Source organism: Phalaenopsis equestris, unplaced genomic scaffold (genome assembly GCF_001263595.1).
Source record: "Phalaenopsis equestris unplaced genomic scaffold, ASM126359v1 Scaffold001091, whole genome shotgun sequence".
Classification (NCBI taxonomy): Eukaryota; Viridiplantae; Streptophyta; class Magnoliopsida; order Asparagales; family Orchidaceae; genus Phalaenopsis; species Phalaenopsis equestris.
Genome location: NW_018165530.1, coordinates 342,739 through 357,646, shown reverse-complemented (window position 1 = coordinate 357,646; position 14,908 = coordinate 342,739). Strand labels below are relative to the sequence as shown.

At 34.0% G+C, this 14,908-nt stretch overlaps 1 protein-coding gene across 1 annotated transcript in view; it reads left to right on the top strand.

Annotated features, from left to right (window-relative positions):
* The window catches only part of LOC110033092 (villin-4-like), a 39,495-nt gene that overhangs the window by 7,689 nt on the left and 16,898 nt on the right, over positions 1-14,908 (top strand). The window contains exons 2-7 of the mRNA XM_020736960.1: positions 5,638-5,758; positions 8,418-8,517; positions 10,916-10,984; positions 11,100-11,342; positions 11,434-11,611; positions 11,690-11,819. Of these exons, the coding sequence (XP_020592619.1) occupies positions 5,703-5,758; positions 8,418-8,517; positions 10,916-10,984; positions 11,100-11,342; positions 11,434-11,611; positions 11,690-11,819 (776 nt within the window). The 5' untranslated portion in view covers positions 5,638-5,702. The remainder of the gene's footprint in view (positions 1-5,637; positions 5,759-8,417; positions 8,518-10,915; positions 10,985-11,099; positions 11,343-11,433; positions 11,612-11,689; positions 11,820-14,908) is intronic.

Genomic DNA, 14,908 nt, shown 5'->3' with positions numbered 1-14,908 from the left:
AATGCCGAGTGTGAGGAAAGAGGAATGCTGCGTGTGAGGGAAGAGATGCAGGAGAGAAGGCGGACTAGGCGGCCACCCCGATCGATCGGCTTAGGTGCGGTCGATCGCAGGAGCTAGGGCACGCCCGAGCGGCTCTTGGTCGAAGAAAGGAAAATAAACAGGGATGCCGCGTTTGGGTAGGGTTTAGGATTAAAAACTTTATTATAAATAATAATATAAAATTATAAAAGTATTTAATATTTCTAAAATAAAAAAATTGATTTATGCATTTTCATTCGTGTGTTAGATTATAGAAAATTGAATGTCCTTTTTAGGTAAATTTGACGTTCTGAACAAGCTGACGTGGTCAGTTTCGCCGTCGGAGACCGTTTTGGTGAATTCATCGATTTACGTGCAAATTTTCTCGTGTCGGAAATATGGCAATATAGATGTCATTTCCTACTAAAATTGGTGTCCCGAACGCGTTGTCGCAGTCCATTTCGTCATCAGGGGTCATCCGGAGAAGTTCACATTTTCACCCATTCTTTGGGCTCAATTAAAGTCCTATCTCGTGTGACTTAGTGAATTTTGTGCATTTGGTGTGTGTGTGTGACGATAAAGTCGTGAGGAGGTTTTTTTAGGGCTTGAGGTCCTATTGGAAACTTTTCCCTTAGTCTCCATACAATAGCTCTTAACCGCTCGTCCATAAGACGATGGTTTTGAGACAAAAAATTCTAGACATCACAGGAAAATAAGAAATGACTGAAATTTCTAAAAAGGGTGGGTACCAATTTCTAGTTTTCTAGGATAGTCAATAGAACCCCTAGAACTAGATCCTAGGATCCTAAGGAAAGGAGTAATGACCTCAAAAATGAGGTCAACATTCCCGAGTATTAGAAGTCCTAAAGCTAGATCTTAGGATCCTAAGAAAAAAAGAAATGGCCTCAAAATGAGGTCAACACCGACTAGTTTAAAATATATATATATATATATATATATTAAATATATTCTAAATATATTAAATTTCAAGACTTTTACTTTAAATTATTAAAATATTTAAAAATGGTATATTGTATTTTACATTAAGTTATTTTTTATTTTTTTAGTTATTTATTATATTTATCATTTTATTATAATACCAACTTAAATTAATATTATTTTTTTCTTTTATAATAAAGATGTCTGCTCGTGAGGTGGCTTGAACTCGTAGACTTAAGTTGGAGCTCAAGTTTATTAATTAATCAAGCTCAAAATCAAGTTGAGGGTGGCTCTAGCTCGGCTTGACTTATTTACACTGCTATTCTCTACATTTTATTTGCATTGAATTGGTTTTTTCCTCGGGACAAGTTGGTTTGGATGCTCTAATGGATGTTCTTGTGCTGTCTGATTTTGGAATTGAACTTTGAATGCTTCTTAATCTTCAAGTTTAGGGTCTATACATCAAGTAGGGACTAATGCGGCTGCAACTGCACCACATTACTAATGAATGACTTCAGTTCTCCCAAATATCTCGCTCTGATGCGCTCTTGTTCTAGCTACTCATTTTTCGGTATGAGTTCGTCAAATCAGTTTTGTACTCTTTTATAGAAGAATCTCTCTGAAACAGGTTCTTGAGTTTATAAATTTGTCCTGTCGGTAATGTGGGAGAAGATATTTGTGTTGTAGTTTCTTTTTGTCTTGGATTAGATAGTGATTTTGCTTTATATCTCATGGTGGTGTAGGTGCTTCAAATTTTTTCTTCTCAAGATAGTACTTTTCTTGAATTTGATTGCTGTAAATTTAATTATTTTGTTCTGAAAAACATCTTTGCACTGGTGTCAACTCTTTGAAATCACTGTTGTCTAAAACAACTAATGTTAATACTATTGGTGCTTCTCTCACAGGCTCAGTTTAAAGTACCTATCAATTACTAGCAACTCTCTCTCATCAGTTTTAAGTTAGTACTCCTCTCTGACATCCTCATTTATTCCTATGTCAGTGTCTGTTTCTTTAACTACTCCATGCTCAATAAAAGAGATCACACTTTTGTTTAGGCAATCAGATGCAATATGCCTAAAGTCGTGACACTTGAAATTCTTTCACATTGGGATGAATTTGGTAGTGGTAGTGGTTTCGACTAGAGGTGTAAGTGAGCCAAGTTGACTGGTGAGTTGGCTTGGGCACAATTTTATAATTGGCTCATGAGTTGAACTTGATAAGCTTGCAAGCCAAGCTCAAGCTAGTCCTGACTCTGCTCGTTAGTTCGTGGGCCAGCTAATTTTAAAAAATATTAATATAAAATATGCTTAAAAATATATTAATTTTGAAGAATTTATTTTTAAAATGGTATTTTATTTTATACAAAGTGATTTTTTTATTATTTATATTTTAATTATTTATTTTATTTGTCATTTTATTATAATACTAGTTTAAATTAGTATTATTTTTCTTTCTTTCATAGTAAACAAGTCAACTCATGAGCTGCTCGAAATTGTAAAATCGAGATGATTAATTAATGATGCTCGATCTAAAGTTGAGGGTGGCTCGAGCTTGACTAAACTCATTTACACTACTAGTCTTTGCCTTTTCTCTGCTATGAACTTATTTTTCCTTGAGTGCGGTCGGCCTGAATTTTGGGTGTACTTTTGCTGTCTGATCATGCGATTAAACTCTGCCTGTAAGGTGTGATGTTGCATTTCCACTTTCAAAGCTAGGATCTGCACATCAAATAGGGACTAATGCAACTACAACTACACCACATTATTGATGGATGACTCGAGTTCTGTTATATATCTCTCTACAGTGTGCTTCTCTAGTTTCAACAATTCACATTTCAGTATAAATTAATCAACGTAGTTCTGTAATTCACAGAAGAACCTATTTGGCATTGGTTGTGGAGTTTTATGAATTAGTTCTGTCGATAATACGGGAGAAGATATTTATGCTACATCTCCCATTTTATTTTGGACTATATTGTAATTTTGTTTTATCCATTATGCTGACATAGCACTTCAAAATTTTCCCTCCACAAAAAATTTTTTTTTTCACGAACTTGATGACTGATGATTTAGCTATTTTTTTCATGAGAAGCATCTTTGTACTGGTATTGGCTTCTTGAACTCACTATCGTCTAGTAAAATCAATGTTAATCCTGCTGGTGCTTTTCTCACAGCTCAATCTAAATGGCCCGTTGATTCAATAACATCTCTCCCTTGTCAACTTCAAATTGTTACTTTTGACATTCTCATTTTCTTTTATGCCACTGTGCGTTACTTCAAGTACTCCCTACTTAGTGAAAGAGATGACATTTATGTTTGGGAAATTTGACATAATATACCCAAAGTTGTGACACTTTGGCCGGAATGAATTTGGGAGTGCTTGTGGTATCCACTAAGGGTGTAAGTGAGTCAAGCCGACTTGTGAGCTAGTTCGAGCTATGTTCGGTAAGTGGTTCATGAGTTGAGCTCGATAACCTAACCAGTCAAGCTCAAGCCAGCCCCGACTGTAGTCATTAGCTTGCATGCTGGGTAGTTTAAAAAATATTGATATAAAATATATTCAAAATATATTAAATATTTATTTTTAATATTTAAATTATTAAAAAATATTTAAAAAAGATATTCTATATTTATATTAAGTAATTTTTATGATTTTTTTCTTAATTATTTATTTTATTTATAAGTTTACTATAACACTAGTTTAAATTAATATTCATCATTTTTTCATAATAAACAATTCGGCTCGTGAGCAGACTAAAATTTACAGACTTAAGATTGAGCTTGAGGTCAAGCTTAAACTCTATTAATTAATCAAACTCAAACTCAAGTCGAGCATTGCTCGAGCTCAACTCGATTCATTTACACCTCTAGTCTCCAATTTTTTTTCAACTTTAAATTGGTTTTTCTATATAGGCGTCTGTTGGATGCTCTGATAGGTGTACTTTTGCTGATTGATCCTCAGATTAAATTCTACCTATAAGGTGTGATGGTTGCTTGATGATGTTTCTACTTCTCTATCTTCAAAACTATGATTTTTACATCAAGTAAAGACTAATGCAGTTGCAGCTGCACCATATTGTTGATATCTAATTTCAGTCCCTCCGCTATCTCGCTACAGTGTGTTCCTCTGGTTTCAACAACTCTCACTTTAGCTTGAGTTGATCAAAGTCAGTTGCGTACTCCATAGAATAAATCCCTAAAAATTTAGGGTTTGTCGGGCTTTAATACCAAATGACATTGTTCTAGAGCTCCTAAAAGGTGTTCAGGAAACTGATCTACTGGGAATGGGTTGTGGAATAGCAAGAGAGTGATAATACGTGAGTTTGACGGCTTCTGGACGGGGATATGCATCGTTCGGTGTTTGTCCCGGCTGAAAACAGTGGAGGGAACCATGAAATGATGATGTATGAACGACAAAGAGGTTCACCACCTATTCCTGCACAAGTTCCGAACATCACTTGCAAATAGAAGATGATACAACACTCTTTAAGGTAGAAAATAAAGATTACAATTTCAGTTCTTAAAACAAAGCTAAAAATCTCAAATTGCTAGTTACAACCTATATAAACGTTTCTCAATAGAAAGCAACCTAATTAGGAAGAGAAAAATAGGGGAAAAAAAGAGGAAGAAAATACATGCTGAAATAAGCATATAGTAACTATTCTTGACTCTCGTGATCGTGGGAGTTCTGTGCATTGCGGATCGTGGGAATTCCTTGCATCACGGATTGCTGTAGTTCCGCACTTTTTCTATCCATGCTTTCTTTTATACGGTTCACATATGCTTTTAGGTTTTTTACCAGTCATCATCACCTGCACTGACATTAAGTTTGTTTGATGAAGGAGGTGATTAGATATATGTTTAGTTAGTTTTTTAATGTAATACTGATGTTTAATGCTTCTACAATTTTTTTTTTCTACTATAAAATAGTCAGGTATTATGAAACCCACAGGTCACAGCCCTCTGATTTTCAAGCATTTCTCTTTCAGTTAAGATGCTGGTAAACCCCATTGTATTGAATACTAACATGACAAAACATTGAATTTCAAAAAGATATATATCTATGATTTTTATGATATTTTTCCATAGTGCATGATTGGTTTAACTTTGCAACTTTCTTTTGTTTAAAGAGCAAACTAACCTTGTATGGTCATTTTTTTTTTGTTTCATATTCAAAGAAATGCTGCAAATTTCAATTGCAATTTAGCATATTTACTTTCTTCTTACCTATCAATTAGGCTTCTTTTAGATTTATTATTCTCTTAGACATTTTTTATGGGGATTCTTTGTTTCAATTTGAAAACAGCAATCTTCTTTTATGACACACGCTTGGAGAACAATATCAGACATTCTCTATTATCCAACTAAGCCACATCATAAGTATCCTGCATTTTTTTTAGTCGAGGTAATTCTTAAAATGGAGTATGTATGTAGCAAATTTTGAAGCGCATTTTTATTTCTCCCTAAATGTTGGATATTATTTATCCCGATTGATTTCTTAAGCACTTCTGCATGATTTTATTCCTTTTCCTCTGGTATTTAGCTGGTCAAATGTAGTTCTTCTAAGAATATGTAACAATATCATCGTAATGCATCTCATATAAATATTTTTTATGATTTTTTACCTAATCAAAAGATATTTGACTAATTGATTCTTATCATTTCTTCTTTAATATTCCAGAGTTCTCTGCGTTTAGTTTCACGGTAAGGGAGACAAAAAATACTTCAACAGGCCATAGCAGCAATATGGCAGTTTCCATGAGGGAGGTTGATTCTGCATTTCAAGGAGCTGGGCAAAAGGCGTATCCTTATGGTTTATTTACTAATACATGTTTAAAATTTACCTGTTTTCCCCTCTAATTTCTGGGTTTAGAGCTCTTGCAAGCACGTTGTAAGTTGTTAAAGTTTGTTGCAATTTGGCAGTTGATTGATTGTTATTACCTTACTACCAAAGAATGGATTGAAGTATAACTTATCAGCTAAGAATGCTTTGAATGCCTTGGCAAATGTTATTGTATGAGATAAATTTCACTGCCAACTTTACTTGATATTAAGGAATATATGTTTGAAACTCTTTTGGGATGCATTCAATGTCCATTTGGCATCCTTCTCAGTACACTCTCCACATGACTTAGTAACGAGGATCATAAAATCAACACCACTAGTTAAGATAGAGCTGATTTTGATGATCTCAATATCAATCTCTATTTCCAATAGCATTTATTTTAAATTGCATTGGAACTATATTTTGCATTATTTTCAAGTTTTGATGTTTCAAAAATCTAGGTCAAGATATACAAAAGGGTAGGGTATGAATACTTCTACTCTAGAGTTAAAGCTTGGTTGGTAAAATGGAGGACTTCATGTGTAATCTATCATAGGAGACCAAAAGTTTAAATTTTATAAAATTATTATATGCTATAATGAATTCTAGTGTTAAGTTCTTAGAAAATCACTAAAAACCAAATTTAGTCAAATAATAATGAAATTATTAAGATAGTTGTTATTAACTAGGTAGGATAGAGTTAGAGTTATTTATGCTAGAGATAAATTACTGGGAAAATATGGTTTGGGCTTGTATGCAAGGATGATGATGCACCAATTTAATCTTTTGATAGAGTTATTGTATATGAAACATGAAGGAAATTTGATGGGCCAAGCTTTGTATGAGCTAGAGTTAACACATATGTAACACTGTAAGAATGGATGACCCTGAAGGATTAATAAAAGCCAACAGAAATGGTTTACATGGAGCTTATGATGCTTATGTTAAATTTAAATAGCAGAAGTTTTCTGTTGATATTATACATTTAGATAATGCCTTGTTTTTTTTTTCTAATCTTAATTTAATGGATTGCTTCATCACCCTTTTTTTGATGTCACATGTTAAGGTTTTTTTTTCCCCTCATTTTAAGTTGACATCTATCTCATTTAATAGAACCTCTTGATTCAGGATCTTGAGTATAATTAGCCAACTTAAGAATTTTTAATTGATTAATTTAAGTGCATATTTAATTGAAAAATTCATGAAAAGTGCAGTATAAGCATTAAGATTCTTTGATGTTTAATGCTTCTTTGATGTTTTGCTCAAGTCATTAAGGCAGGCAATGCATCCACCAGTTTTATTCAATCAATAAATCTATAATTTCTTCATCGGATTTTTCATGCTAAGGAGTCTTCACCATTTTCGCTTGGTTGCTCTCGCATGTGTGATGTTAAAATTTATCCAAGTTGGATTTGAGGATCAAGGCCGCCTAGTCTATTTAGATGCTTGAGAATAAAGATCACATTCGTTTGGCTTAGAGGAGTAATTGAGGGTCAGCCTAGAGTAGTGATTGAGTTGCATCTAATGTAACATGTAGGTTTCCTTTTCAAGTCATGGAAACAAACAACCTTTATGTGATAGTGGTAGTAAAGCAACCCCTCCGAAGGCTCTTCACTGTTGGGAGCTCCATTTATTTTTTACATTTTCAGCATAGGAATTATTGTCCATGTGAGAAGTGGAGCTTGGGTTCTCGTGTATGAGACGTATAGATTAGCGGACTAGGAATTAAGGTTTAGGTTGGAACATTTGGGCCAGCTGGAATGCTCATTTGGGGAATAGATTTAGCGTGACGGAGTCAGTTGAAAATAAATTAAAATTCTCCAATAATTGGGTTATGAAAGTTCCTTATTCAGAATAAGTGCAAGTTTAATGTACCTCTGCAGTTTCATCTTTTTGCTACTACATATGTGCAAAAAAGCTTATATTAAAATTACCATCATATTTACTTTGTGAATATTGAATAAAGATATATCTTATATTCTTATCCTATAACGACAACATATCATTGGCTAACTATAAAAAATTTAGTCTTTAACATCAGGTAATGAGTCTTAATTGGAATAAAAGTAAGAGTTATCCAAACCATTTAGCAATTTCATCGTCTAGCCTTTCTTGTAATTATGTTGATTGAGCTTCCATGTCTCAATCCCCTATGGGATCATCCATTCTCTATTTGAACATAATGTGTCTGTGCTGAAGTTTTGGCCTATTGGTTGCTGTTTGCAAAAATGATACCTTTTATGCCTCAAAACTTAATAATGAATGAAACAATAGGCTTTAACTGCCGTGGGGCAAGGAATTGTGGCAAGAGTAGTAGTTTTTGATTTATGATTTCAATTAATGGACACTTTCTCAGACAAGGAACATGTATAATATGTACCATATATTAGGTCAAGGAGAGGAAATATTTTGCTCAACTACTTTCCATGCTAGGAGGTCAAATCTAATGATTGTTTTAACTTTCTTGTAAGACAGGTATTGTTTTTTATAAATTGAAGGTCAGTGTTGCCAGCGGTGCATATTTGTATGACTGCTTGGTCTTGCTTGGGAGAATTGAAAATTAATATTCCAATCTCGCTCACTTTATTTGGCTTATTTTTTGGATTTGCATTCTTTTTTTCCTTGACAGTTCATAGCGGGCTGGAAATCTGGCGAATTGAAAATTTTCAGCCTGTGGCTGTTCCAAAATCTTCATACGGGAAATTTTTCAGTGGAGATGCGTATGTAATCCTAAAGGTGTTTCTCTGGGCCTTCTTATTTTCATGCAAGTAATTATTACTCATTGACTAGAGTTAGTGCCTCATACAACAATTAAGCATTCTGAATGGAGGATTCATAAAGCCAACTTATTTTTGGTAATGTTGTGTCCATCTCCTTTAAATGTTATAGTTATTCCTGTGCTTGCTGTCGAATAAAAAGGCATAACTGACAACACCTTTGGTGGGTATGTGTAGTTTTTAGTGGCATATTCCAACTATGAGGATTATCTCTTCAGTGCTTGAAGCCTAAAAGCTTCCTTGATGCTGCTTATAAAAGCCTAGAAGCTTTGGCTGCTTTGAAAATTGCATGGTTATTTTTATCAAATCTTAGAATTTAGAAATCAATATTACGTTTTATATTTATCATGTGTGTGTGCGTGTGTGTACACACATATTTTTGAGATTTATGTAAAACATGTACTTGAACATTCTACTTTTGTAATTTAGCTAGTTGAAAATTTCTGATTTGTTCAATGAAATTTAGAGTTATATGCACATTTCAATGTTTTATTTTTTTTATTTATTCTTCTTTTCTTTCTCACAAAAACTTTTAAAAATTTCCTTGGGCATGGCTTAGTCTAGTTCTAAGGTTTACACTATATTAAAACATTATCAGAATTTCCCTCTTAATTTGAAGAGAAAGGAAGAAAAGCTCTAGTCTTTGGTGTTGAAAATTGACCTCCTACACACACATAGCTGTTGGTCAATGCAGTTTTACCAATCTTTGTTCTTGCATGCATCTCTTACGCTTGACTTGGCTAGCATGAAACACTTGCATGATTGCATATGTTCTGCTTGCCTGCTTTGCATGCTCGCTTCCCTCCCTCCCTCCCCCTTTGTTCTACCAGCCCAACTACATGCTCTTATATCAATTTTTAAATTGGTTAAGAGGCGCTAATTACCCAAGTATTCGAGAAATGTCCAAGGAAGCAGTTATTTTCTCTTCTTTCTTTTTTTTTATAAATTAATATAATTCATTTATTTTGATAGATTTTTTATTATATTACTTAAAATTTTGAGATATATTTCAAGAAATTAGTAATGATTATTAATATTATTAAATTATGTTTTATTATTTAATTATTGAATTAATTTAATTATTGTTATTATTATTTATTTTTAAAACTCTTACAAAGAGTGAATTCTCGGGGCTTAAGATTGAATTTTTGGTCAAGGCCAAAGAGTGGGTTTGTGTAGCTTATGGATTGAAGTCCTCTTTAGAGAGAGAAATTGAAATGGGTAATGGCATTAGGGGTCGTTGAGCAATTTGTTAAATTTTTGGAACTGATGGAGGATTTTCCCGAAGATTCCACTTCCAAAGATGTCGCATCTTGCAATGGTGGCTTGGCTAGGACTAATGTAGTATTTGATTTTCCTTTGTTAGTACTTGTATTTGATTTTCCTTTTATAAGATGGTGGTGAGATCGACAATGCTCTATGGCGCAGAATGTTGGCTTTTAAAAGAGAAGCATAAAACTAAGTTAAGTGTTGCCAAGATGAGAATGCTTAGGTGGATGAGTGGCTTTACACTTAGAGACAAAATGCGAAATGAGTATATCTGTGATAGGGTTGGTGTAGCTCCAGTGACGGACAAAGTTAGAGAGAGTCGTCTTATATGGTTTGGTCACATTAAACGTCGACCATCTGATGATCCGATTAGAAGAGTAGATTTTCTAGATTCGACTTATGTTAAGGAAGACAGAGCTAGACCTAGAATGACTAGGGCTAATTGTATAAAAAATGATCTTAATTTATTAGAATTAAATGAAAATATGACACTAAGTAGGACGTAATGGAGAAAAAGGATTCATGTAGCCGACCCCATTTAGTGGGATAAAGGTTTTGTTGTTGTTGTTGTTGTAGTACTTGTATAGAATGAAAGAGAACAACTTACAAAGAAATTCTCAGGAAATATTGTGTGCCAACGCTTTTAATGCGCAAGGGATAGCTGAAGTATAACCTAAAACATTTTACAAAAGTAGTGCTAGAAGAAAAAACATTTGGCATGCTTAATATTATAAGGATCCTATCTTCGATAGAATAACTGTGGTGAAATATCACAATGGATCCTTCCCTTGGAGGGTATGACAATGACAGCCATTAATGCTGTTGGTGTGATCTAACATCTTGATGCTTGGAAACCTTCCTGGATTAGCTGGAAAGCATTAGTTCTGCCTAATTGTTTGGATTGTTTCCATTAGCAAGTAGAATTTTGAACATTACTGTAGTTTACTGGGATCACACCTTTTGATCTTTTTTTTTAATTATGACTTGTAAATCTTAATGATTCTGACTTGACATTTTTAGCTTATTTTAGTAAATGTTTATTGGCCCTCATATAGTCCTTTAGAAATTAATTAATTTTTCTTGAACAGACAACTGCTCTGAAAAGCGGTGCTCTTCGAAATGACATTCATTATTGGCTGGGTGAAAATTGCAGTCAGGTTGCTTACTAATCAATTTCATTTCTTTGCATTGGTTTTTGTCATATTCTTGTTCCTGCTCTCATGATTGATTGGCATGCTCATGTATTCTTGTATTAAATATACTAATAAGCAGGATGAAGCTGGTGCTGCTGCAATCAAGACAGTTGAGCTGGATGCAGCACTTGGTGGTCGTGCTGTTCAATACCGTGAAGTGCAAAGCCATGAGACTGACAAATTCTTGTCTTATTTTAAACCATGTATCATACCACAATCAGGGGGGATGGCATCTGGATTCAAGCATATTGAAGTGAATGAACATGATCATAAGACTCGCTTGTTTGTTTGCGAAGGAAAACATGCTGTTCATGTTAAAGAGGTAAGTATGAATCCATCTAAAATATTTAATGATGGTATTCTATGTAGCTTATCTATTTGAATATCCTGATAATGGTTTTATTTTTCTCTAGGTTCCTTTTGCTCGATCCTCGTTGAACCATGATAGCATTTTTATTCTTGACACGAAGTCCAAGATTTTTCAGTTCAATGGTTCTAACTCATCTATTCAGGAGAGAGCTAAAGCTCTTGAAGTTGTTCAATATGTTAAAGATGCTTATCATGATGGAAAGTGTGATGTGGCGACTGTCGGTAAGTGTTTGCCATTTAGATACCCAATATTGTCTTACGAATGATGATTCTATTTTGAAAATGGAAAAAATTATTTAGAGGACGGAAAGCTAATGGCTGATGCTGATGCTGGAGAGTTCTGGGGCCTTTTTGGTGGATTCGCTCCTCTTCCAAGGAGAGGAGCTGATGATAATGTAAATGGAATCACTCCTACAGTAAAGCTCTTTAGGTAATCTCATGTCACAACTTTCATATAAATAATTCAACTTTATAAACTGGTTTGAAGGATTTGATTTTAATTGATGACCAATCTATTCAAGTTTTTGGTGGAGGTAATGTTAAGCTGAATTTATGATAAAATTAGAAATGATATAATGATGGAAGTGTTAGTGGATTTCTCTTTTATCTTGTTCAGTTGACAAGGAGATATCATGAGTGAGAGAAGATTTCATTGCATTCGCAACTTGGATTGAACCACATATGTTATTTGAATCAATAGAAGAAGAACAAATACTGATAATGAGCCTCAACAAATAATTTATTTATCAAAAGTATTTCAAAAGTTCATCTCTATGTATCACTGACACTTCTAAAAATCCGTAATGCTCGTGTCAGACACTAACACTTGTCCGACACATCAGAACATGTCTGAGATATGCCTCAACACTGCATCAGATATGTGTTCAACATGATTTGGGAACAAACGGGACACAGGAAGTATACAATTTTAAATTTACGTATAACCTTTATTATGCCTCACAGTTGAAGCCACATCCTCTATCATCATGTCAAAACTCCTTCTAACATTCGTCAAAATCGAGCATCAAAGGTGCATCTAATATTCGTCGAATCCGTGCATCAATAGTTCTCTCATTGTTTATTGAAGTTGAGCGCTAAAGGTTCATCTTGCATTCGTTGAAGAAAAGCGTTCTAGTTCTCTTTTATTCATCTAAGCTGAACATGCACTATAAAATGGAAGTCGTGAGCTTCTTTGTTGCAACCTGAGCAGGAGTCAACTTTATTCATCGTAGCCAATCCAAGCACCCTCGAAATTAGCGACAATTACACTAAAAGTTCTTTTCATTATAGACAAGTGATGTCAAAGCCGCCCTAGTATTATAAATGATAATGAAAAAGTATATGTTGATAATTAATTAAATATTAAGACATGTCCATGATGCACCAATACTTATTTTTCTAATTATGGTGTGTCCCCATGTCGTGTCCGTATTTCATAGGTTCATTCAAGCTATCTTATTTAGAAATGAATACAAATCCTAAGGTAAGGATGGGATGCAATTTTTCTTATTATCTCAAATAAGAATGGGATTAACCTTAACATCTTTATATTTAATCTAATGACAAATAAAATGAAATAAAGAAAATGTCAATCTAAATTGATGAGGCGTCTAAAAATCTTTTAAAATGGGTCGCGTTTAGCTCCGTTAAAGCTTGGTGATTTGCTTATGAGAAATTGGAGTTGGTGGGCTTATTTTCCTCAATGATAAACCAAACGGAGTGGATTGGATGAACTCCCTCTAGATGCAAAAAACTCTTACTTGTTGAGTTAGCAACAATCTAATCATCCAAGATATCCGGTGCAGTCTTTTGTAGTTCCTCTTTTTTTCATCTATAAATTAAAAATCTGCACTCAATTTTTATCTTCAGTTATAATTTCATTTGATTCGATCTCAACATTGAGGCAAGTGTGTAGCAAGAATGACGGATGCGGTAGTGGTAGCATTTATAGTAGAGTCAATTCCGTTGAAGAATCAATGGGCAAATCTCAAGTTTTGAAAGTTCCTCCATAAGGTTTTAAATTTCCAGTGTTTAAAATAGGACTTATTTTTATATCAGGTGGCAACTATAAAATATAACCATCATGATTATTTTTCTTATTGGAGAAAGGTTGCAAGCTCTTGCTTTCAATTTCTTGTATTTTATTTTCGTGAAAAGTTAGGCGTACACATGAATCATGGACGTTACCTCCTTCATACTACTGAGTTCCTCTTTTGACATTCAATATTTGTTATTATGTAAACATTCATTCTTATTTTACCTTGTAAACCATTTATCTACTCTGCAAATGATACTGCAAAATTGGATTGCATGTAATAATGCAGGGACATGATCTATAGGCTTTTTATGGCTTGTTCCTCGAATAATCATAAATTGTCTTGATTTTTTATTTAGATACAATGCTATTATATGCAAATGTATTAGTAGGAAGGACTAAAAATTGGTTTAATGTTCTCTTACCAACCAGACAACTTAGGAAATTTCCCAGACATTTATTCACTGCTCCAGCTTTACTTTCAATTTGATGATGGAAGTTTGATAAAAGCTTAATGGTAGTTTTGAACAATCTTTGTATGGGGTTCTAAAAGTTAGAAACAAAATTATCATTCAGATACTATGGCCTTAAGCTACTGTCGGAGAGGAAAAGTGGGGTTTGTGGGGAGTTGCCCGTAAGATGCTGTCGGTGATCAGAATCGAAATTCCGTCGCCCGCTTCGGAAGAACGTTGAAGTATGAAATCAAACTGACCCCATATTTTTTTATAGTTTAAAATGAAAGAACACTGTACCTTAAATCCTGTATCTATCCCAAAGGATAAACACAAGACTTGAGGATGAGACTCGATCAAATAAATTAAGGAAAGTATGACGTTCGTTTGGTTTGCTAAACCTTTGTATTTGCCGACAAGTTCCCCTATTTAATATAAATAATTAAATAGAGTTTATTTTAAGCTGGATTCAGACATGCTTCCTATAAGGGCAAACCCCTATAGTTAATTATATCTTAAATGACCAAAGTCACCTAAGAAAACTCTCGATAAAAATCAAGAAATATTATCTTCAAGGAATTTCAAAGGGTAGGACTTTTTAATGAAATCGGACGTAGAGGTGTGAAAGGGGATTGATTCAAATTTGGAAAGATTTATTTTAGAATCAAAAGGAGGAAGAATTAGGGGATGTCATGGATCCAGAGGCGAACATCGGTGACTTCCCAAGCCATCCTAATGTTTGGCTTCAGTTTTGAGGAGAGATATTTAGATGTTTCATCCTGCCAATTTTATTAGTTAGGTACATTCGTGTGAAACTATCGCACAAATAGCTTGAAAGATGTGAGGATTTAGGTCGTGACAAACGACAACTTCAGAATCCTAAGACGAGTTAGGACTTATATTGTATAGCAGAGATGTACAAAAGCCTAAAGATAAGGTGAGGATTTACGTTGCATAAACAAGCAACCTCGAAGTCCTATGGCTTTGTTGTTTAAGTCTAAGGAAGGAAGATTGGTTTAGCTGGGGAAGACA